General features: G+C 60.5%; 1 protein-coding gene across 12 annotated transcripts in view; it reads left to right on the top strand.

Moving 5' to 3' along the window:
- The window catches only part of NRXN2 (neurexin 2), a 99,437-nt gene that overhangs the window by 71,513 nt on the left and 3,326 nt on the right, over window positions 1-24,598 (top strand). For 6 of the 12 annotated variants that reach the window (XM_047879277.1, XM_047879271.1, XM_047879272.1 and 3 more), the window contains 4 exons: window positions 4,525-4,696; window positions 8,969-9,058; window positions 12,440-12,765; window positions 15,098-15,176. In XM_047879277.1, coding sequence (XP_047735233.1) covers window positions 4,525-4,696; window positions 8,969-9,058; window positions 12,440-12,765; window positions 15,098-15,176 — 667 coding nt within the window. The remainder of the gene's footprint in view (window positions 1-4,524; window positions 4,697-8,968; window positions 9,059-12,439; window positions 12,766-15,097; window positions 15,177-24,598) is intronic. The other 6 variants (XM_047879278.1, XM_047879283.1, XM_047879275.1 and 3 more) reach the window with 1 other exon arrangement.

A 24,598-nucleotide genomic window follows, 5' to 3' on the forward strand; every position in this document is an offset into this window, starting at 1 on the left:
TCCCCACTCCCTGGCTCTGGGTCCTCTGACCTTCCTGAGCAGAGGGGCCTCCTTGAGCCTTCTGGGCCATTCTCCTGCAGCCCGCATTGTGACTCCCCCAGGGGCCGCTGCCTGCTCCCCGCTGGGCCACCCGGGGCAGCCCACTGTGTCCTGCACCTGTTCTTGCCACGCTTCTTGAGGCCGCCCCGCCCCAGAGCAGCCTGAGATCCTGCTGCTGTCTGTGCTCCGCCTGTAACCTCTGTTCCCATGACCTTTGCCCTCCCGGCAGCCCCTCGACCCTGCCTCCCCTATAGCCTCTGGCCTCTTGGCCGCACCCCACATCCTTATCCTGGCCTCCTGTCCCACTTGGCTCTGGCTGTTTCGCCGGGCTCCCCTCCTCCACATCTGCTTCTTCCCAGTGCCTCCCTCTGGGCCTCCCACCAAACCCGCCCCCCATCTGCCCACCCTCCCCCCCCAACGTCATACCCTACCCGCTCCCCCTGCCATACCCACCTTTCTTGCCATACACCCCCTACCTGCCATACCCATTACGCCCTCCACCCGCCCTACCTCCCTATCTGCCCCATCTGCCATACTCCCTCCTCCGTCCACCTGCCACACCACCCCCCTGCCCTGTCCTACCTGCCGCACCCACGGCTCCCCTCTCAGTTTCCATCCTAACTCTAGTCTTCGGGTAGCCCCTTGTCTTCTGTGACCCTCTCCCCTTCTGGTCCAGCCCCACACCCTTCCCTCTGGCCTCTGGCCTTGCCCTATTTCATTTCTGCCCTTAGCCTCTTCCCTGTCCCCTCCCCACGGACTTAACCCCTGGGCCTCTGACCTCAGTCTCCGTTTCCACCTCCAAGTCCCCTTACAACTGCGTCCTTTCGCCGCCCGCCTCCCACATGCTGACCCTGGCCGGGACTCCCGAGCTGGGGGGGTTGAGTAGGGTGGCCAGGCCCTGTGTGCTGGAAAGGTCTGGGGGTGGGGGGTGGGGATCTGGGCTTTAAGGGGACCAAGGAAGCATGTCTGGGCTCTTGGCCTCTCCCCCTGATGGGACCGTGGCTACCGGCCCCTCCTTGCGCAACAGCTCTTCCCGGGTGCCATGGTTGCAGACCCCTCCCCCACTGCCGGGGAGCCAAGGAAGGAGGTGTGAGATGTCCCATGGGCTGGGGTGGAAGCGGCAGCCGCTGGGTGCTGGACGGAGGAGGCCAGGCAGGGAAGTGTGTAGGAGAGGGGTGTGGAGTGGCGAGGAGCCTGGGAAGAAGGCCTGGAAGGTTCGTGCTCGTGTGACGGTGTCTCTGGAGATTGTGACTGCGGACAGCACGTTGACTGTGTGTGACGTGGGGCTGGGTGCGTATCGATGGCGTCAGCAGTGACAGTGGGACCTTGGGGGACTGGGGTGGGGGCACAGGCTGGTGGCCTCTGATCGCTTTGCCTTTCCCAGAGGACTGGTATTTGCTGTTGCTCCAGTCTCCTGACCCTGTGGCAGGTGTGGCCGTGTCTCCGTGTCCTTCTCTCTGTGAGTAGGGCTCCTGTTCTCTCTCCACACACTCACGAGAGGCCATGCGTGGCTTCGGAGCTGAGGGCCCGGATTGGAGTCTCAGCCGTGCCACTTCCTTGCTCTGTCCTTGTGCGGTCACCCCATGGCTCTCCGCCTCAGTTTCTTATCCGTGTAGTAGCTGGGTGCTGAGAGGACAAAGGGAGGCCGTGAGGTTTAAATGAGATGGCGCGTATCAAGCCCTCGGGACACGGCCTGGCCCGTAGGAAGCGCACGGTGTCAGTCCACACCCCGACCATCTGCGATTCCACGGGGCGAGTCAATCTGCGTGTATTGCGTGTCTGCCTCTTTGACCACTTCTGTGTGTCTTTGTGCCTGTGCGGCGAGGGGACGGGGCTCCCCGGCGCTGAAGACACAGGGTAGGGGATCGGGGTGCAGGGAGAAGGGGTCTCCTCTTCTCTCCCAGCAGGCGAGGCCTGTGGCGGGGTCATGGAGGAATGAGGCCCGGCGCCTGGTGCTGCAGAGGGCCGGAGGGGGGCGCCAGGCCGTGACGGGGAGCCTGGCGAGGGTGGGGGCCCTGGAGGAAGTGTGGGAGCCACGGGAGAGGCCAGCTCTGGGGGAGGAGCCGGGCCCAGACGGGCCTGAAGCCCCTCGGGGGCAGCCCCCCAGCCCCTCCTCCCCTGGTGACACACCAGCTCCCGCCACCGCGTCATTAGCAGCTCTCAGAGAGTGGGGAGGCGGCAGCAAAATAAGAGAAAAGCAATTTGACGTTTCTAATAAAGCGTCGCTCCACTTTGCCAAATTAATTTTGACTCCCATAATTATTTGCTGTAGGAGCGGCCGCGTTCTCCCCACCGCCGCCTAATGAGGTAATTGGGGAATTAGGAATTAATGACTTTAACAGAAGTGACAACTGACTTCACGTCGGGAGCAGCTCTGGGAGCTGCCTCTCCCCCGGAGCGCGTGGCTCTGAGCTCGGCTGCCTCCTAGGGAACCCAGGTGTCCTGCCTTCCAGTCGCCCTGGCCGGCCCTCTGCCTGGGGTCTTTGACCGCCATCACCGCCTGGCTGAGCCTCACGGGGAGAAACTCTCAGCGGCGTTACTAACAATAGTACTGAGGGGCACCGGCTGTTTCCCCCACGTGCGTGGGGCGCCCGTGACCGTCCCGTCTCCCCGCGATGTTGTCAGTCTGTGGGTAGTGGGGGCGGGGGCTTGCGAGTACTCTTTGTTAGGCAAGCCCAGCCTCAGTTTCCCTGCTTTACTGCATCTGAGGAGAGATGCTGCGTGTGTGTGCGTGTGTGTGTGTGTATGTATGCACAGGTGGCTTTCCCAAGTTCTAGGATGGGGAGAACTGGACCCACAAGCGGGGAAGGGATTGGGCGTGGATCTCCAAGTGAGCCACGGCTGCACCCCCTGTGCCCTGCACAGGTCTCTGCAAAACCCCAATCCCTTCCCCATCCCCAGGGCCACCAAGCTGGTTGGCTCTGTTGGCTGCAGGAGTTGACAGCTGAATGGGTCCTAATGCCCAGGCTGGACTGGGCTAGTCTTTCAGGAAGACCCCAGGAGTGTGTGTCCTCTCTGATGATGGGTCATGGGTCCCATGACCGTGTGTGATCCAGGGGGCCTAAGTGAGCCTGTGTGGGTTTCTGTCCTATGCAGGAGGGCGTGGGGGACTCAGGAGGCTGAGCTCAGGAGTGCTGCTGGGAAGTTCAGGGGAATGGAATAGAGGCTCAGGTTTAGGGCCTCCTGGGCCTCCCCCTGGCTCCTTTAGATGTCTTTGTCTCTCAGGTAGGTTGGCCTCAGTAGCCTCTCAGATCACTCCTCACCCCTCCGCAGTTTGAGTCCGTGTCTCCTTAGACTAGTGGGCAAGGAAGAGAGAGCACTGGCTTTGGAGTCAGGCCAACTGGGGTTCAAACCTGGGGTTCCTTTCTTGCGATGTGGATTTGGGGACGTTACTTCACCTCCCTGAGCTCAGTCTCCTCCTCAGTGAATTGGGGGTACCATAAGCTTCCTGAGAGGGTCGCTGTGGGGATGGAGAGGACACACGTGCACAGTACCCATAGAAGGTCTGGCACATTTTAAGGTTTCAGTGAAGTGCTCCCTCCCACTCTGGAGCCATCAATGGAACTCTTCTGGGGCTGGATCCTGGGTGGCCTCTGCAGGGTTCCTCAGACACTGCCCTGCTCAGGGCTTGAGTCCTAGGTCCTGGGGGTTGCTGAGACCCTCTCCTCCCCTTCTCCAGGCTGCAGTCCCTGTCTTTCCTCGCCTGTCCTTCCTCAGCCGCCAGCCCCGTCCTCTACCCCTACCTGCTCACCTTTCCTTAGTGAGTCTGCTGTGGCTTGTCTCCCTGATCTTTTCCCATACCCATCACCCCCCAATACACACAGTCCAGACCCCCACCTCCGCTCCTGTGACTTCACACTCAGGCCTGACAACCATGGGGGACGATGAACTACCAGGAGAGGCATGTTGATGCCCCAGTGCAGGGGTCCCAGGGGCCCCGCTCAGTGCTGAGCATGCAGGGGAGGGGAGGCTTGAGGCTGGGGGTGGCGGGGAGTGGGGAGGCCAGACTTTCCTCAGGCACGGGGCTGGCTTCCGTGGACTTCTCTGTTGGTCGTCCCTACAGAGGTTTCCACCCTCTGAGCTCCCACTGGTCCCCAACTTAGTCCCGGTCACCTTGTCTGGGGCCTGGGCTCAGTGGCCCTCACACAGAATGGGTGCCCTGTAAACATTTGTGAATATTCTGTACGAACCAAAAGGCAAGAAGCCGGTATGGTTTGGGGAAGTGCTCTCGGTCCAGGCTCTGTACCCCATGGCGGCCCCCACCTCTCTGGATCTCAGGCCCACTCTCTTGGCTGCATGTGGGGGGCAGGCAAGCTCACCGGCCTCCTCGGGCAGGTGACACTGTCCAGCAAAGGCATGACCGAGAGATGTGCATTGCAAAGCTGTGAAGTGCCACGGAGCTGGGCCGGTGGTGGTCACAGGTGTTCTAGAAAGAGTGAACCGTTACTCCTTCCCGGTTCCTCACCTCTACCTCCTTGTCCCCAGGACCAGGGCACCGTGGGGGTGATCTTTAACGTGGGCACGGACGACATTACCATCGACGAGCCCAACGCCATCGTGAGCGACGGCAAATACCACGTGGTGCGCTTCACTCGAAGTGGCGGCAACGCCACCCTGCAGGTGGACAGCTGGCCGGTCAATGAGCGGTACCCGGCAGGTAGGTGGCGCCGGCGGGCGGAGGAGGTGCTGTGGGTGGGGCGGGGCGGGGCAGGTAGGGCGGCCTCTGATAGGATCGCTGCCTGCACCGGGGCGGGGCTAAGCGGAGATGTTTCCGGCTGGGGGCGGGGCCGAGGGAACCGCGCGTGGCTAGCTGGGACGCGGGCGGGGGCGTGGCTAAAGAGAAAGGTTGGGATTTGCAAGGGCGAGCTTGTCCCCGGTGGTGGGAGTTGGTGGGCTAGGAGGGCAAGGGCAGAGCTGAGCTGGGAAGGCTGCGAGGCCAGGGCCCAGGTGGAGCTGGGGGAGAAAAGAAGAGGAAGAAGGGGAGAAGTAGGGAGAGTCTGACTCGATGGAGGAAAGAATAGGTTTAGAATTGAGGGACAGGCAGAAACGGGGAGGCAGATGCAGAAACCAAAAAGAGAAGATCCATAAGTAACCCAGAATATATCTTGGCGAGGAGGCAGGCTTGTTCCCAAGGACAGAGCCAAGGAACGAACCGAGGTCTCTACAGACAGCAGATCATAGATCCATATCAGGAGACCTAGATAAAGGAAGAGAAGTGACCACAGAGAGGCAGAGAAAAGGAACCCGTGTCTCAGGGAATAGGGGACATGGTGAAAGGGAGAGAAGGCCAAATGACAAGAGTGCCAGCACATTCCACGAACCTTCACTGGCAACCTACTAGGCATCAGGTCCTGTGCCAGAGACACCGGGGAGCAGGACACGGCCTCTGCTTGCAGGGAGCTCGCAGTCTAGGAGGGGTGAGCACAGCGACCAGACCCAGTTTCAACAGCGTGACAGCTGTGGTGGCCCGGGACAAACCAAGGTCTGAGGAGCACGGGGAGAGAAGGGGATGAGGACATGGGAGGAATGAGGAGGCAGAGAAAGAGCCTCAGAGTGAGGGGGCAGCCAGGGGAGGGGTGATGGAGAGATATGGAAATAGTCACCGAGACAAGAGCAAAGACGGAGGCAGCTCCCCAAGTGAGGCAGAGAGATATATGGAGACGAGGTGGCACAGACCCAACCAGTGGGAGAAGAGGTGGACAGAGCCTCGGGAGGGAGAGGAAGAGAGCCCAGTGCGGGAGATTGAGAGGGTGGGGGAAACAGAACCACTGCAGGGGAACACTGCAGAAACGTAGACATGCGGAGGTATAATATGGCTGAGTGACCCTGCATAGTCACACACACACGGGGGCGACCGAGGAGAAGCCAGAGCATGTGCAGCCTCGGTCCCTCTCCGAGGCAGAAGTGACAGCCGAGGCGGGGGCTGCCCCACCCCAACTGAGGAGGGCGTGGGCAGAAGGACAGGGAAAAGTGCAGGTACGCACACCCTCACGGGCCCGCTTACGCCGTCGGAAAGACGCCGGTGGAGATTCCCAGCTCCCAGTCACGCAGGCTTGTCCCCAACATTCTGGAAAAAAAAAGAGAACCACGTGGCCCGAGAAATACAGAGGGTGATGGACACACAGGCCAACCACGGACACACGGATGACTGCAAATACTCGGATGGTCAGACAGACGTAAGGGAAACGAAAGTCCTGCAGAGGGGTGCCAGCCTACCCCAAGGTTCTGGGCGCCTGTGGGGCCATGCAGGTGCACAGACACTCCCGTGTGACGGCTGGCACGTGCACAGGCCAGGCCGTGTAGGTATGACTGCCCTGTGATCATCAGTCTCCTCTCTCTCTCTCTGTCACACACACACACACACACACACACACACACACACACACACACACACAGGAGGACAACCTTTGTAGCAGCGAGGACATCGGCCTCGGCTGAACAGAGCCGGGCTGGGAGAACATGAAGGTTTCACCACACAGAGCCATGACTTGGGTCCAGAACTCTTCCCTCGGAGCCTAGCAGGCCAGAGGCCAGGTTGGAGGACTCGTGTCTGCCCTTCCTCTGCTCAGGGACCCCTGGCTGGGGGTGGGGAAGACAGCCCGTCCCCTGGCTGCGGCGTGAGGGCGGACGGTCTGCAAAAGCCGAGGGTGTCATCCCCAGCGATGCGAAGCAGGCTGGGTTAGTGGAGTGCATGGGCCCAGAGCCTGGGCCTTCCAGACTTTCCGGAAGCCCAGAGACTCAGCTCTTGGACTCTGAGTCAGCAGGGCCAGACTTTTAATCCTGGATCTCCTGATGACAAGCTGTGTGGCCTTGGGTGGGTCGTCCAGCCTCTCTGAAACTGTTTCCACCTCTGAGAGGTAGGGATCATACACGCTTCATAGCAATACTGAGAGAATTCTGTCCGATGACCCAAGGAAGGCGCCAGAATGGCATGGTATAGAGGAGGCGCTCAACAAACAGAACTTTGGTTAGAATTGTTACATGCTTCAGTGAGAAGGATGTACATTCTTCCCTTCCTCTCAGGACACACACAGGGACAAATACACGGCCACACGCACACACAGACACACGCACAAGTATCCCAGTGCAGGTACGTCCCTAAATGCTTCCTGCCCTCCTGCCTCTCTGCCCCTGCATGCGTGGTCTGCCCCTGCTTTCCCTGCCTGACTGACTCCCTTCTGGCCGCTTCACCTCTCCTCCAGCGTCTTCTTCAGTCCCTCTCACTCCTGTCCCCAGGGTGGGATGCCCTGTGCCACCTCTAACGGAGCAAAGATCACTGCCGGTCACTTGCCAGTCTCCCGTGCTTGGCTGGGGTCCTCTGTGGGCAAGGGCCAGGCCCTCATCTTTGCATCTCTGATACCCAGCCCCAGGAACAGAGCAGATGCTCAAGATGTGTTTGTTGAGTGACTAAACGAGTGAACAATCCATTGTTAACTTAAAACACCAGCGACCTAAATCTGTAGGGAAGGCAAGGTCTCATTTGCCCCAGAAGCACCCAGGGAGGCACCTGCCACGCACGCATGAACACGTGGTGTGCTTGTTCACGAGAGAGGTCCACCGCAGGCCCGGCCCCGGTCTCACCGGGCAGCGAGTGTAGCTGTGCAGTGTGAGATGATCAGGAAAGCACCCCCATAACACGTTATTGAACCCTGTGTGTGGTTTCAGTGGGAAGAGTGGCCAGATTCCCAAAGGAAATCATTTCTACTTCCACTGCTGCAGACTGGAATAATCCACAGCCTGTGGATGCAGGGAGGAACACACCACTCCTAGGCACGCTGACAGACCCCTTTCCACAGGCTCACTCTCCCTCCCTCTCCCTCTCCCCACCCCCCCCCCCCCACACACACACATACACCCCTTCCCTCCCCATCTCCAAGAACTAGACAATGGTGAGTGGAAAGAGGGACAGGTGGGCACAGCAGGGTTGAGGAGGGGTGGGGTTGGGAATTGGGGAAAGGAGCTAGAAGGAGAAAGGCTAGTGAGCGAGAGGGGTCAGGAGCTGGGCTGGGTCCCCAGGGCAGAAATGAAAGGGGACCTGAGCAGAGACGAGTCTGAGGGTCTCGGAATGCGACTGAGATGGGGAAAGAGAGCCCGAGATGGCAGGGCTGGGTGCACCTGTAGGGAGGGGCCCAGGGCAGGCGGAGAGGGCTGCCAGGGGCTTCGAGATGGCTGTGGAGAAGGGCAGGGGGCGGGTGGGGCTGCTGGGTGGCGTGTCACCTGTGGTGGGTGGTGGCAGGTAGGCAGGATGGTGGGCAGGCTGACAAGGCTGCAGAGCCTGTAGGAGGCGGAGATTAAGGCGGAAGCCGGTGGGGTAGGGGGGTGGGGTGGAGCTGGCGAACGAAGGTGCAGCGAGGAGCTGAGCACAGAAGGTAAAGGGGGCCGAGAAGCCTGGAGAAGTGGTTTAAATCTCACTGTTAAGTGCGAGTGCCGGGCCGCCCCCTAAATGCCGCATAAACCCCACTTAACCCATCCCTCCCCCTTCTAAACCACCCTCTAAACTCAGTAACCAGCTGGGCCACCCCCTAACTTAAACCCGCTAAATGCCCCTCCCTGCCCCCCCACCCCACTTCGGGATGGGGAAGGAAGGTGGGTACCACAGCCTGAGCACAGATAAACCTGTTTAACCTCTGACCTTTGACCTTCCAGCTGCCTTTTCTTTCGGTCCCCTTTCCTTTTCTTCCATGTCCCTGTCTTTTTCTTTGGGTCACTCGTTGCCCCCAGGGTGGGGCCGGCTCCGGATGGGAGCCTAGGGGGGGGGGAACACGGGAGGACGGGGGACCCAGCGTTTCTTCTCCCGCCTTGGGTGGACCTTCCCCCCTTTCCGTTGGATGTCGCTGCTTACTCTGAGTCTCCTGAGAAACGCGTACTTTTCTAACTCCTTTGGACTTCGCCGCCTGAGAAACCTACTGTCTTTCTAAACTTTTCCAAGGAAACTTTGATAACGAGCGCCTGGCGATTGCTAGACAGAGAATCCCCTACCGGCTTGGTCGAGTAGTAGATGAGTGGCTGCTCGACAAAGGTAATTAACCAGAATTAATTAATGAATGAATTAATTAACTTTAAAAACACTATCTTAAAGGTGCAGAGCTCTCTCTTTCCCCACCGTGCCTTCCCCATCGCCCGCCCCTTAGCGAGGGACTGATTTTCCCACCGGGATGCCCCCTTCCCCTCTGGAGTCAGTAGTCTGTGTCTTTAGAGGGGTGGTCTTGGACAAGGGTGGGGTTTTTCTCAGAAGAGGGCTTCTTCCAAACCTGGCACGGGCTGGGATAATCCATGGGATTCCTGGACCATCCCGGTAGAGCAGGCTGGGACGCAGATCAGATGGGGAGGGAGGTTTCCCAAAGGGCCAGCAGCCAGGGCAGCCTGCACTGCACTTAGGAGCAGGAAGGCTCTGGGAAGCAGGAAGTGCTGATCCTAGGATCCCAAGGGAGGGTAGGAAGGCTTCACCAGGGTCCTCGAAGGAGGAAAAGAAAGAGTGAGGGCCTGCCTTCCTACTGGAAAGACCCCCCCAAGAGAATGGCTCCGGGGCACTGTCTCTGGAATGGGCCCACGTTGGTCCAGAAGGCCTCTTAGAAGGAGCAGAGGCGAGGGCAGGGGGCCTGCTAGGAGGTAGGGGCAGGGGCAGGTGTCCCACAAGGGTTTCTGTGTGTGCCGAGCTGATGAGGAAGACAGAACAGGCTAGCTGAGAGGCCACATGTAGCGAGGCACTGCTGGGTGTGAGGGAGAAGGCCACTTGTCGCCAAGGGAAGTTGGGGCCAAGGGCAAAGCCATCCCATTCCCTTCGGAGAGGGGGCGAGCTCTGTACCTCTAAGGCTAAACTCTAGGGGGGCAGTAGAAGTGTTAAACCCCCACCTAACCAGCTGATAACTGTGCTTTTAAATGTCCACTGGGGCCTGCCCCAGCTAAAACCCCCAGATGTCACCTCCAGCCCCCCACACAGCCAGTGGGGACTAAACATGCTGATAACCAGATGTGATAAATCCGTAACAGGACAAAAAGTTAAAGGGACTGTAACAGACATCGCTAAAACCTACAGCCCCCAGCCGCACTGGGTTGCTGTCTCCAGCGGGGCGAACTTTAACCCTTTGAGGAGTTCACGGCGGGCGGGGCCACAGGGGCCAAGTTCGCTAACCTATGTAGCTTCCTCTCAATCACCCACTTCCCTCTCCCAGAATCAGAGAGGCCAGGGGAGCAGCCTGGGCTGAGGCTGGGACAACTTGTGACCCCCCCCAGGAGGCAGAGCGGGATGGGCCCTGGTGGGGGGGGGGGGGCGGGTAGGGAGCGGGGCTTGCAGATCAGGTGAGGGTGAACCCCAGCCGTCCTTTCCTAGCTGCGTGGTCACCCCTTCTCTGGAGACCTCAGTTTCCTCTCCTGGAAAGTGAAAGATGGGGCAAAACGCTCTGGTATTTCCCAGAGTGTGGAAGGGGGGAGCGCACCTGTTGCCTCGAGACTTCCCGAAGGACAGGGAGAGCGAGCCCGCTCAGCCTACCTCCCGAGGGGTGCTGGGGAGAATGAGATGAAGTAAGGAAGCGGGAAGGTATTTGAGAACAAGATCTGGGCATTGTTGGAGGGATGCTTTTACTGTCAGCATCTGGCACGTGGTGGGTGTGCGATAGATGTTTCTCGAATGAATCAATTTCCAGTTCCAAACCATGTCCGGTGAAGCCTAAGTCCCGTGAGATGCTTCCCAAGAAAGAGATTTGTGGCAAAACGGGCCTGGGAAGTGCTGGCTCCCTTTTCCGTCTCTTGGAGCTGCAGACGGACATTGGTCTCACAAAGGTTCTGGGAAGTCGTGTGAGAGAGAAAGAAAGAAACCTGCTGTTTCGTGGTGAAGTGGTCGCTTCCCAAACTGGTTTGACCACTATACGCATTTCCTCTCCGTGTTCCTCCTAATTCTTAATGGCGGGGAATAATCTTGGGAGGAGATAGTCCTTAAAGGGCTTCCCCGGGTCTCGTATTCTAGCTGCTACTGACTAGTTCTCAGCTTTGGTTGCCTCCGGCTCCCCCCCCCCCCCATTTGTAAGATGGTGACTCTGTCCAGGGCTGAGTAAGGTGCCAGGCGGCCAGAGGGCGCCGGAGGAGGAGGAGAGGCTGAGCAGAGGGCCAGGCAGACGCATCCCGCGCCCCGTCACTGGCTAGAGGCCAGACAGATGGCCGCGCGGCCCGGGGAACCCGTGTTTCCAAAGAGGGGTGTTTCACAAGTCGGACTGTCCTCAGCCCAGGTTTCGGGGGCAGGGCTTTCAGGCACCTAACTCTAAACCAGATCTTTAACGAGGCACTAACCAGAGGCTAACAAGGGCTAAGCCAGGTCTTAAACCCCCCCGGCACCAGCAGCTGAAGGTCCCGGGGGCAGGGGGCAATGTAGTGGTTCCTCTGCCCCCCCCGCTTCCCCCAAATAAGCAACACCAAAACCAAAGTTAAATCTAAACTTAAACATAATAAACGTCTTTTCTAAAAACCAAACCAAAGCAACAAACTCAGAGGGTTAAACCGACCCCCAGATCCACTAAAACCAAAAAGAACCGCCAAACCCCACCCAGGTGGGAATTCTGAGGTCTAACTGCTGAGCGAGGAGCGAGATTGGAGCTGGAGCGGTTTTTTGGGCTGTCAGCGAGCGAAGCAAGGTCCCTTTAACGTTTTCCACCTCTGTGCCTGCACATCCTGGCGGGGAGGAAGGCCTCTGCTCTCCAGGGCCTGGTCCCCGGGCAGTGGCTGGGCCTTGGAGGGGGGAGGAGAGAGGGGAGCCTGGCCAGAGGTCAGAGGGCTTGGTGGTGGCTGGCAGGGCAGAGTGAGGTCACCCTCACGCACGCCGGCCCTCCTCCCACGCACCGTCCTGACCTCTGGCACCTCGGTGTCGCCTCCCACTCTGCTTTGACACGCGCTGACCACTCAGCCTGCCAGTCTCCTTCTCTGTCTCTGCCTCTTTGTCTGCTCTGTCTGCTGCTTCCGAGGGCTCCATGGCTCGGGGCTGGACACTGGGTGTGGGACGTTTGGGGGAGCAGAGGGAGAAGATGGGGATCAAATTGAGGGAAGGGAAAGGTGGGGGGGGCGATGCCCCTGGAGCAGGAGAGGAGAGGGGGATGGGAATATCAGAGGCATGAGCATGGTGGGGACAGGGGGGAGCTGGGCTCCCTTTCCCAGCCCATGTGTGCCTTGGGGACCCTCCCCCTCTGGGGTCCCCACCTGGCTGGGCTAGGGGCTGTGGCTGACGAGGACTTTCCCTTTGGTGTCTGCCCCTTCCTCGTTTCTCCTACCCCCCCCCCACCCCCACCCCCTTGCTGATTTCCCTCTCCACTCCTCTTTCCTTCCCTTGGCTTCCCTCTGTTCTCCCATCCTGTTCTGATCTCTCCCCACTGCCCGTCCCTCCCCTGTCACCCCTACCAATCCCCCCGCCCGCCAGGCCGCCAGCTGACCATCTTCAACAGCCAGGCTGCCATCAAGATCGGGGGCCGGGACCAGGGCCGTCCCTTCCAGGGCCAGGTGTCCGGCCTCTACTACAATGGGCTCAAGGTGCTGGCGCTGGCCGCCGAGAGCGACCCCAATGTGCGGACCGAGGGCCACCTGCGCCTGGTGGGGGAGGGGCCGTCCGTGCTGCTCAGCGCGGAGACCACGGCCACCACCCTGCTGGCCGACATGGCCACCACCATCATGGAGACCACCACCACCATGGCCACCACTACCACGCGCCGGGGCCGCTCCCCCACACTGAGGGACAGCACCACCCAGGTGAGGGCCTTTTGGGCTGACGGACAAGGAGTGAGACTTTGGCTGGGGGAGAGGGCCGATGCCCACGTAGCCACCGGGGCGCCCCAGAGAGGGCCTGGGGGGGGTCTGGCGGGATCCCGGAGGCTACCGCCGCATCCCTGTCACAGTGATGGGTCGGGTGAGGTGGGAAAGGTCTCCTTCCGCGAGGCGGCCTTTGCCCTGGTGACCGGGGATGCTGTATATGGGAGGGTGGGCACTGTTTCTAGGGACCACTCCCAGGGCTAAGGGGGAGTTTGGTACTCCAGCTAGACCAGGGAAGACAGCCCTACCCAAGAGGGAGGAAGTCTGGACTGGGGTGAGTGTGGAATGAGCCCATCTGCCTGCCCCGTAACAAAGGCCATGCCCAGTGCTGCGTGGGCAGCGCGCGAGAGAGATGGACGGAGCCAGGATAGCATCGCTCTGGGCAGGGCACGTAGGTGACGGCCCTGGAGGGGCTAGAAGCCCAGCTGGTGGCGGCCCCGCCTCTGGAGGCTGGTGGAGGCCCGGAGCGGCGTCTCCCTGATTGCTGGTGTCCTTGCAGTGGGACCGCAAGCCCGTCCTCCGCCTGCGACCTTGGGCAGGTGCCACCGCGTAGCAGGCCTCAGTGCCCTCTATGGCTGTGGGTGTGAGGGGGTGTGGGTACAGACAGTTGCCTGGTGCTTTACCCCCCACACTGCCTGCCTCGCCTGCTCAAGTGCTGTCTCTAGATCAGGTCAAGCCCAAGTGACTTGAGTTTATCTTCTCTTATACCTGGAGGGGGTGGTACCTGGGGGTGAGGCTGTGCTGGGGCAGGACAGGCCCGGCTTTGCTGGTGCTAAAAGCCAACGGAGCACGCGTGACTCACAGAGGCAACTGGGGGGCCTGGCTGAGTTTTCTAGCTCTTGCCATCGATGACTGTCGGCCCAGGGAGGGATCACACCTGGCATGGTAGACCTTATTTAATCACCCTGTCCCCGCGGCCCGAGCCACCTCTGTCCCTCATTGCCCGTGGCTGTCGGGCCTCTGGGCCTGGAGAGAGCGCTGTCCTCCCCGGGGCGAGGGAGAGGTCGGGGGTGGGGGGCGGCCAGGGGGCCGCGCCCCGAGTCCGCCGCCAGCCTGCCTTCAGCGTCTGTAAATGAGGGCCGGACTCGATGAGCACTAAATCCCCTCCTCCCTCCCAGTCCGTGTGTAGGGGGGCCTGGCACTGGCTGACGGCCTCATCCGGGCACGAGTGAGAAGTCTGCACCCCCTTCCCCTCTGCCTTTGCTGCCAAGAGAAGCTGGGGGACCCGAATGCCAGACCTTGCCCCAGGGAGCGGGGAGCCCCGGGAGAAAGGCCTGGCCCTACCCAAGATTGGGCAGTGACTGTGCCCGGCGCCCATGGGCAAGACAGGCCCACCAGTCTCAGTGGGAGGGAGATGGGCAGGCCATCCAGGTGGAAGAGAGGTGGGGGGGCCCCAGGGGCCGCGGCTGTGCTGGAGAAGCCCCCGCAGGATGGACTGGTGCTGAGGGGCCAGGGTGCAGAAGGAAAATCAGTGATCTGAAGATGGGGGGGTGGGGGGAGGGGCAGGGTGGAGAAGAGGCACCCCTCCCCACCCCAGACTCCTCCCACCCTTGGCCTTCAGCAGCCTTCTCCCCACATCCCGCAGTCTCCTGGGCTCCCTTCCCGCCTGGACTCTGGGTTTCCCCGCTTGGGTCTCCTCCCCAGCGCACCCTGAGCGCACTCCCCTCCCCGCCCCTTACATTTCGCTCATCTTGGGGATTCTCTTTCTCTGCAATCAGGAGGAGAGAAAATGCTGACAAAGTCGTCTCCAGTTGTCATGGCAACCACAGCCCTAATTATTGTGTGCAGCCTGGTTCCGGGCTCTGGGAAGGGAGCTGGGAGAGAGATGGGGGGGGGGGGGGGGGTAGTGAGGGTGGAGCCAAGAACCACCCCCCCAACCCCCCACCCTAGGCCCTGCTCCCCCTCTCTGCCTGTGCTGGCCTCCGGTGGCCCCCACGCCTTATCTCCCCCCTGCCCCGGGCCCCCTTGCTCCAGCCCTGCACCCCCAGGTCCAACGTCAGCCTCCCTGGCTTCCTAGAAATAAAAGACACAACATGTGCTGGCTCACCGACCCCCAGGAGCCGGGCAGCTGCTGCAGGGCGGGTGCTGTCCAGCCTCGCTCTGCACATCCTGCGGAAGGGAGGCCCTCGGCCATCCAGCCACAGGCCAGGGTGTGTGTCTTAGCCCAGGACCCGTCTCCTGTGTGGTCCCACTCAAGAGGTGGCTTTGGGACCTGTTGACCCACCCGCGAACCTTCTTCTCCCCCCCGCCCCACCCTTCCTCTCGCCCCCAGAACACAGATGACCTCTTGGTGGCCTCGGCTGAGTGTCCGAGTGATGACGAGGACCTGGAGGAGTGTGAGCCCAGTACTGGTGAGTGCCTTTCCCCCCTCCCCTGCCCCGGGCCCGGGTGACGCTGATGGGAGGGGGGCGACTGTCCCTGCCACCTGGCCCAAGCCCACGGGGCCTGCTGCCAGGCCTTCACTTGCCCTGATAGCTTCCTCTGCCTTCCTGCCATTCCCCTCCAGGTCCCTCCAATTGTCCCTCTGGCAAGGCCGTTTCTGGCCTTTTGGTACCCCAGCCCTCCGAGTTAGCGAGGTCCTTAGCTTGGGATCCTGGGGTTGAGGGCCAAGGAATGCTGGGAGGGAAAGAGGGGGACTTTTCCCCGAGAAAGATGAATAACTACAGCTCCCATGAGTCTTTATGGGGTGCGAGCTGGGGGTGGGGTAGGAGGGGGAGCGCAGACCTAGGAACTACAACTCCCATCAGCTCTTGAGTCCAGAACTACAACTCCCATCAGCTCTTGGGTCCAGAACTGCAACTCCCATCAGTCCCTGAGGCCTGATTTTCCCTGGGTCAGTAGTAGAGGAGACCTCCGCTGGATCCAGAACCCTCCTCATTCCCAGTCTCAGGGAGGTGGCCAGACACTCTGCCAGGCCAAGCTGGGGCAGTTATGCCACACGGCAGCTCTGTGCCAGGCAGTGAGTGGGCTGGGGCGGGGCGGGGTAGGAGATGTGCCCCTAGCCAGACACGTGACCCCTGAGGAGCTTGGGACCTGAGGTCTGGTCTAGATTTCTAGAGGGGCAGTTGCTCCAACAGGAGAGCAGGTGCTGGGAGGAAAGGCTTCCCGGGGGTGGCATTCCAGGCCTCTGCTGGATCCTTCCAGCTGGAGAGCTGGGCTCGGCCCCAGCGAGAGACCAGGTTGGCAAAGCGAGGGTGGGCCTCGAGTGCCAACTGAGAAGTGCGGGGTATGGAGTGGCACAGTGGGTGCGAGGGCTGCTCAGCTGAGCGGATTGGGGGTGGCTGAGAGGAGCCAGGGGGAGGGAGGGCCTGAGGAGCTGAGGTCCTGGTGCTTACGGCTGGCAGCGGGAACGGAGGAAGGACTGAATGTGGCCAGATTTCCCAGGAAGGGATCGTGGGACCCGGTGGTGGCCTGGATGAGCTTGTGGGAACCTCATCCCTTGCTTGGGTTTCCAGAGACTTCTGGTTACCTTGCAGTGGGTAGCACCTGGGCTCTGGAGGTTGGGGCAGATGCCTGCGGGGTTGGCGACGGTGATGGGGTCAGGGGAGGGGGGCAGTATCACTGGGGCATAGCTTGTGAACCCAGCCTGGCGGGGGCGGTCTGCCAGTCCCAGAGGAGACGCTCAAGCTGAGGGTAGGCTGCAACCATGGAAGGAGTGTGGGGAGAGCAAGAAACACCACGGAGCCTTGGGGCAGAGACTCAGGTTCCAGAGACCAATGGCAGGGGGAGAGTCGGGGCACAGGCCCCCAGACCCCACAGGCCAGAGCTGAAGAGCGTTGTTTGGTGGTCCGGGGCCCTGAGGCGCGTGGGGGAGCTGCAGGCTGTTGGGCTGCAAAGGCCTCCCCATCCACAGCCGAGAGCTGGTGCTTTCTGGAACAGACGCCGTCCACTGCGGGGAGGCCCCTCTGCTGAGGGTGGGGGGGCCATCTGGCTGCATCCCACTAGGCGATCTCAGCTCAGGGACGCACCTTCATGCTCTGCCGTTGCTTTGGGAGGTTCTGGGCATCTGGCAGCTTCCACGCAGCACTCTCCCCCTCAACCCTGCTTTACCTCCTCTACCCAGTCAGTTACTGGGGTTTCCCGTATATGGAAGCAGCTCCCCTAGCCCGGACCTGCCGAAAGGGGCCGTGATGATCAGCTCCACGAGAGCCCTGGGATAGGACTCCGGGGACACAGGGCTGTGTGGGTCTTGAGAAAAGGGCACTTGGCCCCATCACATGTGTTTGCACGCATGTGCTCACTCTGGGGGGTGGGGAGGAGGGACTGTGGGGTGAGAGGAGGGGTCTGCTCTCCCCGGACCCCGTGGAGAGGAGTGTGGGGCCACACGGCCACCGCGCAGACACAGGCAGTGCATACTGGGCCACACCGGGGCCACACACTCCCCGAGGTTCGAACTTTCCAGCCGCCACCTGGAGTCTTGTCAGGGGCCTGGATGTGACGGACGCTGAGTCGCTGAGTGCGTGCACCGGTTGGCCGAGCTCCCTTAGGCTGTGTTGGGACGAGGGAGTAAAGGGGAGCCGAGGTAGGCAGGTCGGCCGCCCTCCCTGGATCAGAGGGCCAAGCCCCTGAGGGGAGGGTGGAGGGTAGAGGAGGACTAGAAGCCGGGGGCGGGGGAGGTGGGGTGTAGGGAGAGGCTGATGGACAGCCTGGCACCGGGCTTTGAAAATAAGGGCAGAGCGTACGCGTAAGCCTCCAGAGGAGACCGACAGAGGCCAGAGGTTCTCCCCCAGGTGTGCATGGCACGTGTGTGTATTTTCATACGCACACCCGTCCCATATGCTTCAGGTTGGAGTTTTATCCTGATGGGAGGCCAGGCAAAAAGCAAGATGACTCCAGAGCCCCTCAGGCTGATCTAGACCATGCCACCCTCCCCGTCTACCGAGAAAGGGGACTCCAGCCAGAGGCCCTCTTGTGCCCCGGGTGCAGGGAGGCTGTTCTCTAGCACAGGGCCGGGCCTCCTTGGGCTCCGAGGTCAGTGTTAGAGGAGGAGGCAGCCTGGCTAGAGACAGTGGCTACCCAGGGACTGACCCCAGGGACCCCAGGCCGTTGGCATCCCTCCCACCTGCCAGATCCTCCTCCCTGGGTCCAGATGTCAAGCCTGGGATCGTCCCCACTCGCTTTCCACCCTTCCTCTCCACTTGGCCCCTTCCCAGACCCCAGGCCCCACTCCTCCTTCCCGTAGCTCGGTGAGATCATCGGCCAACGTGGTTATTTCACGTGAGGTTGGCAAGCCAGTCAAAGAAGGGTATGGATTGATGGGCACTGTGTTTTCATTCTTTTGAGAGGGAGTGCCTTCAGCGGGGGCGTGCTCTGCATCGTGGGCAATGTGGCCCACCACCCCTCGCTGTCTTCGCCAGCCTGACCCGCACATTAGGGTATGGTGCCCTGTGGGGACTTGAGTTTGCACCCCTTGAGGCACCGAGGAAGGGCGCACACGGACTCAGATCCACAGCGGCACACGTTTATATGCGTGCACACGTGTCTGACCGGGGGCGCACGCACGTACATCCGTGCACACACACTTAGGGATCTACCAGCAAGCTCACGCACACCCACTCGCACAGGTGTCAATACGTTCAAACCTAGACGGTCACAGGCCCTTCGCACCTCAGACCAAAAGAGGCGCACACACGCTTAGATCTAAAGAGACACACGTGCCGTCTGTAACACACAGACACACGGCTACTGAGACCCACAGAAGCACAGACCCATACAGCCGCGTGTCACGGCTCCACCCAAGTCCACACTCATGTTCAGGCCTCCCGTGTCCTGCCAGTAAGTTCGCACAAACCCATACGGGTGCCTGGTCTTACAGAGACGCATGTTTACATTCATACCCACGTGTTCAGAGACACACACGCGCACACACACTCGGAGACGTGTACATTCAGATCCACACATGCTGGGAGACATACACATGGTCGGACCCTTCAGGGCATACACACTCGTACGGAGTCCTGCAGTGGTGTTTACACGTGCACGCACACACTCACACACACACACTCACACACGTCTACACTGGCCCGCACGGGCACCCACGGATACCGATGCGCTTACTCGTATGCTCAGATGTCCACTTACTCGTATGCTCAGATGTCCACATGAGCTGCTCACGGATGGGCTCGTATCCTCAGGCCCTCAGGCCGCACGTACGTGTTCAGGCCCAATAAAACGCATGCCTCCGTGTTCACACACAGGTGAGCACATGCCGCTGTTCAGACCCCCGAGGGCACACACATGCGCGAGCACTCAGATTCATATAAGCCCCCCACGTGGCTCAGACCCACAGAGCCAGCTCGTGCGCTTACCCCGTGTAGGCACGACCCTTCGGAGGCTTTGCGCCCATGCATACGTACGGGAGACCCTCAGAGGCTTAACCCCACAGACGCGGGCGCGCGCGCGCTCAGACCCACACATCTAGCTCAGAATTCACAGAAGCACAAATGAGCTCACATTCCAGAGTTTCTTAAGATAACACCAGTTGCCCGAATAGATCAACTCCACAGCACCTGTGGTTTAATACCCAGAAATTTATTTCTCCTCTACAAGCACTCGTCCAGGGCCTGGCCTTCCGTCTGGAAGCCACACTCTCCCCACCAGGTGAGGTCCCGAGTTGCGGAAGGTGACCCACGGTGGGGTCACGCGCAGGTGGGTTCTACGGGCCAGGGTGGAGAGGGGCGCTCATTGCTTGGGACGATTCTGCCCGCGGCCATCCGGAGCTCAGTCTCCTGGCCCCGGCTCAGCTTCCAGGAAGGCTGGGAGGTATGGCCTTGCCGTGCCCCCGGGGAGGAAGCAGAAACAGATGCGGTGAGCAGACCAGCTAGCGATTTCTGTGTCCAGTGTGGCCTCTGGGTCACCAACAGTCCATTTCACTCTTTCTCACACCCGCAGAGCACGCCTCCCCCCCCCCCCCCAAGGGAGACACCCTGAAGCCTCACCCCCTCAGGGCTGTCACTGCAAAGGGGAGGGTGTGTGGGAGATGGCGGCCCGCTTGGCTGGGTCCAGACTTGCTCCTGGGTGTCCACATGTGGTCTGGATCCCCGTGAACTAAAAGGGTGATTGATCTCACGGACCACACAGCTCAGCCCTGCCCCGAATCCAGTGGGCCAGGGTCAGCCATCACAGTAAAACCTGTCATGCAAAAAAAGAGAAGAATGGAAAACCCCCCAAGACCCCTAGTTCTAAGCCTTGAGGAAATCCAGCCCCCCCTGCAGTGGGCGAGACTCCACCCCTGCGGTGGGGAACTTTCTTCCTTAACCCCCGTCCTCTACTGTCTTCGAGAAACTCCCTCTCCTTGGTTTGTGGCCCTGGTGCTGCCTCTGTGAAGGGCCTCTCAGTTCTTATCCTCCGTGGCCTCCTCGGAAGTGGGTGTTGGGAAAACGTCCTCCTTGGGGACTCGGCCCACTTCCTGCCCCTGCATATTTGGGGGCCCAGAGGTGGTTTCTCAGGCTCCAGCAGTCAAAGCGGCTGCCCTCAGAGTTCTTTCCCAGACACACTTGCGAAGCCCGTTTATTTCCGTGTTGCTCTGATCATGGGATCAGAGCCTGTCTCTTCATTTAGCGATGACGCTTCTGAAGGCCTTCGAAACAGCAGGTGGGGAGGCCACACCCTCCATCTGATCTGTGAGGCGAGGCCGAGGCCTCCTTGTGCAGGTAGACGTCTCACGGGGTCATTGTCCCTCACAGCCATCTTTGGTCTCTCTCGCGATTTGTAGTTTGGAAGCATCGGCTCTCTGGACGCTTGGCAAGCCCCGCGTTTCCGGGCTCTCTCTGTTGCCTTCGTCTCTGCTTGCAAAGCCCCCACTCACTCTTGCCTAACTCAGTCTTCTTATGATGCATTACTGAAAGCCGAAAGGAAAAGCCGGCATCGTCACCCCAACTTTCCTGTCACATTCCCTTGGGGCCTCAGCCTCCGCCGGCGCACGCTCTGCCCCGTAGGGCATCACAAGCGGAGGCTGGAACCCAATGTCCCGCATCGTACGCTGCTTCATCTCTCCAGCCCTTTCCCTGGCTTGTTACCTGAAGCCCACGGGTTTTGGGGACACACAGGTCTGGTTCGGCATCCGTACTTGTGAAGGCGACATGTGTTTCTGTAACAGATAACCCCCAGATCTCAGTGGTTTCTTCCAGGGAAGCATCTCACTCAAGTGAAAGCCCACCAGGGTGCTTCCCCATCAGCAGGTGGCTCCGCCCCAAGGGGCGCTTTGGGAATCCAGCCTCCTTCCCTCCTTGTAGCTCCTCCGTACTCAGCAGGCAGTTTGCGAGGTCACTGGAAGGAGGGGAAAGGGCACGCACCCGGGAGACTTTCCCAGGCGGCTACTAGCAGCGGCCCCTGCTCAGTCATACGGCCACACCTACTTGTAAGGGGTGCTGGGAAATGTAGTCTTGCAGCCCAGGAGAAGGAGACCATGAGTTTGGGGAAAGAGGCATTCACAGAGGCCTGCCTCACACGCTGGGACCCACGGGGGCATGCTCACAGGCTCTTGGTGGGGCATGCACGCATGCTCACAGGAGTTCAGACCCAGGCTCGGAAGCAGGTGGACCCAGGCACAGCCAGGGGCTCGCTTACACGCACACGTCTGTGCAGATTCCCTGACGCTCACGTGCTCAGATCCGTTGAGGTCCGTGTGCACACGATGCCCAGGTGCACAGGAACAGACTCTGAGGGGTGCGTTCCTACACACACACACACACACACACACACACACACACACACGATACGCATCCGCTCTGACCTTGAATCCGCCCTGACGCTTGCCATTGGCTGCGCTGGTGTTTCCGAGTGGGGCGGGGCGCCATCTTCCAGGTCACTGCACGCAGTTGGGCACAGGTTGTTGTCTACTGGAACAGGTGAGTAAGGGCTGAAATCTAGCCAGTGCTCTCTGCTCACCAAGCTGCGTGTCCTGGTCCCTTGGAGCAGGGCTGTGGCCTCCAGGAAGCCAGAGTACCTTTTTCTAATTGTGTAAAGAGAAGCTATTCGCCAAATCGTGTGCGTGCAGGTCTGTGGCCACACTGAGGGGCTGCCTTTTTGCGAACCCACACGAAACGCCCTGTGGGCTAGTGGCTTTCTTGCTGTCACAGCCTGGGCAGGCACCCCGCGCTGGCAGACGGGGCCTCAGCCAGCCGATTGCTCAGTCTGTGACACTCAACCTCAGTGCTAGGTGCTCTTTTGGGAGTAGGCACGTCCTGCTTGGGTGGGAATGGGGTTCTTGGGTACATTTCCAGTCAGGAGTCGCTGTGCCCTGAAGGCAGAAAGGGCTCAGCTTGCTGGTCTCCTTGGCCAGAATGGCATTCTCTCTAGTAAGTGGGACTGACATGTCCTGGCATTCAACTTAGGAGTTGGGTGGGGGGTGGGGGGGCTTCTGTGATCCGTGCTCCTGTGAGTATTTCCCAAGTGCTGTAGCTGCCTGAGGTGGGGGAGGGGTGGGAAGTCCTTCTCAGACTCCCGGGAGCACCCCATCCCAATGTACAGCCTTGTAGAGCTGGACCCGGGGTCCCAGGCACCCCAAGTCTTCCTCAAACGCCCAGTGGGAAGGGGAGCCCCTGGTTGGACTTTCACAGTGAGGAGTCTCTGAGGGGTCCTCCCTTCCCCCAGAGCCTGCTGACTCCTCGCCAGACAAGCTTGCTGGACCCTGGACCAGTGAACGACCCCAGGGAAACCCAGTACCCTATGTTACATGCGGCTTGCCTGCCACAGAGCCAGTTCGGCTTTGATCGAATGTGGGCGAAGGAAGACAGCGCGGGGTCTTGACAGTGTGTTATCTTGTGGGGACAGCAGGAGCTGTGGGGTGAGGAGACAGGCTGGGGTGCAGGGCCATGAGAAGGGGGCACCGAGGGGCAGTTGTGGTGGTGTGGAGGATGTGGGTGAGGGCGGGACACCCTCAGGAGACGCCGTCAAAGCCTTGGACAGAGAAGGGCCCAAGGAAAGCTCCCAGAGAAGCTGGGGGACACAGGGACGGGGCTGAGACCCAGATATGGAGGCAGGACACAGCTGGGGTTGAAGGGCAGGGCAGGGGCAAGAGTCAAGGTGACCAGGCCTGGGAGGGCTCTGGAGCCTGGGAGACGCTGCACAGGGGGACCTTGGGGGGCCTGTGTGCCCCGAGGTCCTAAAGAACCAGTGAGTTGGGACAAAAGGTTGCAGAGGGCTCAGGCTGGGCGGGATTTGTCTGTGGTCCAAGGCCTGAGGCCCTCCTCCGCCACCCCTAGTCTATCTGGGGGTGAGAGGGTAGAGAGACAAGGTCTGTGCCCTGACCGGCCTGATTAACCCCTGCAACCGGTGGCCCCATCCAGCATCAAAGGTAGAAATGGTGATGGGTGAGAGCTGGGTCAGGCCGAACTCAGCGGTGCTGCTCTGTGTGGGTCAGGGGAGGAAGGGTGTTCAAAACCCAGTTGTTCTGACCTGTGAGGGGCTCCCACCCCATCCCCAGATACCTAGCCTGGCCGGGCCCAGAGGAAATGCCTGGTGAGTATTCCTCCCCTTCCCTTGGTCAAAACATGATGAGCCCCCCGCACCAGGCCCAGTGCTGGGTGCTAGGGAGATAGACAGATGGGCCTTGGACCTTCCCTAGCAGTGAGCCCAAACCAGAGGCCTTCTTGGGAGAGGAGGTATTTGGCCGGACTCGAAGCACGAGTGAAATATTAGCAGGGGCGAGATGTTCGGAACGGAAGGCAAAGGTCAGGAAGAGGGCCGGTGGTGTGGCCCAGCAGGGAGAGGAACTGTGCCGTGACGGGACACAGGCTGCCAGCCTCTCCCTAAGAGCTGGGAGCTGAATGTGCCCTTTACCCAGGGACCAGGGTGCTGGGCCATTCATGGTGGGTCCAGGGCTCAGGAGGGGATGGGGAGATCAATTATTCATCCATAGGCAGGAGGTCCACAAGAGCCAGACCTTGGCCTCACCCTGGGCCTGGAGCCCAATGCCCTAATTTTATAGATGAGGAAGCTGAGAGCTTGACAGGTGAGGAAGACCAGAGCGTGACAGAATCTTGTCCGTGGTCACACAGTAATTAATGACAGAACAGGTCTGTGGCCTCCCAGGTTAACAAGCCAAGAGTCAAACAGATTACTGCAGGCATGGGGAGGATGAATCAGGCCTTTCCAGGCTCCTTGTGAGAACTTGACCCTTTCCTGGTCTCTGAGAGCCACAGAAAGGACTGGAGAGTCCATTTGTTCACCTTGCCTGATGCAGACACCGAGTGACCTTGGGAAGTCCTCCCCACCCCGGGCCTCAGCATCCTCTTCCATAAAAAGCTAACTTTGGACGGTCCCAGCTCCACAGAACATGCTTGTCTGCTTTGGGCTCAGTTTTTCAGTGTGGCTGAGCCCCTGGAGGGCCAGGTGCCCTGGGGCTTCACAATGTGGGGTGCAGGTGAGCCCTGGCCCAGGGGGAGATGGGAGCCTGGTGGGAGGAGCAGCCCGGGGAGCTAGGCAAGGCTACGAGTTCAATGGCAAGATCTTGGCTGTGGCAGGCTAGGGTGGCCAAGGACAGCTCTGCCCGATTTTGCCGGAGCTTGGGATCGGAAGGATCAACAGACACAGAGGCTTAGGGGGCAGGGAGCAGGAGAAGAGACGCCAAGATGTGGCAGTGGCACGTGGCCGGGCGTGGCTGCAGTGGGGCAGGCAGGGCCTGGGAGTGGAGCCCCCGGGGTGCTTCCTCTGGAGGGGATAGGGGCCTCTGTGAAAACCACACCCTGCAGAGACCAGGGAGAAGCACTCAGATGGGGGCAGGGCTTGGGTGTAGGGCGAGCTAGAGAGGAAATCTCCAGCCCCAACCAGG

Source organism: Prionailurus viverrinus, chromosome D1, assembly GCF_022837055.1.
Source record: "Prionailurus viverrinus isolate Anna chromosome D1, UM_Priviv_1.0, whole genome shotgun sequence".
NCBI lineage: Eukaryota > Metazoa > Chordata > Mammalia > Carnivora > Felidae > Prionailurus > Prionailurus viverrinus.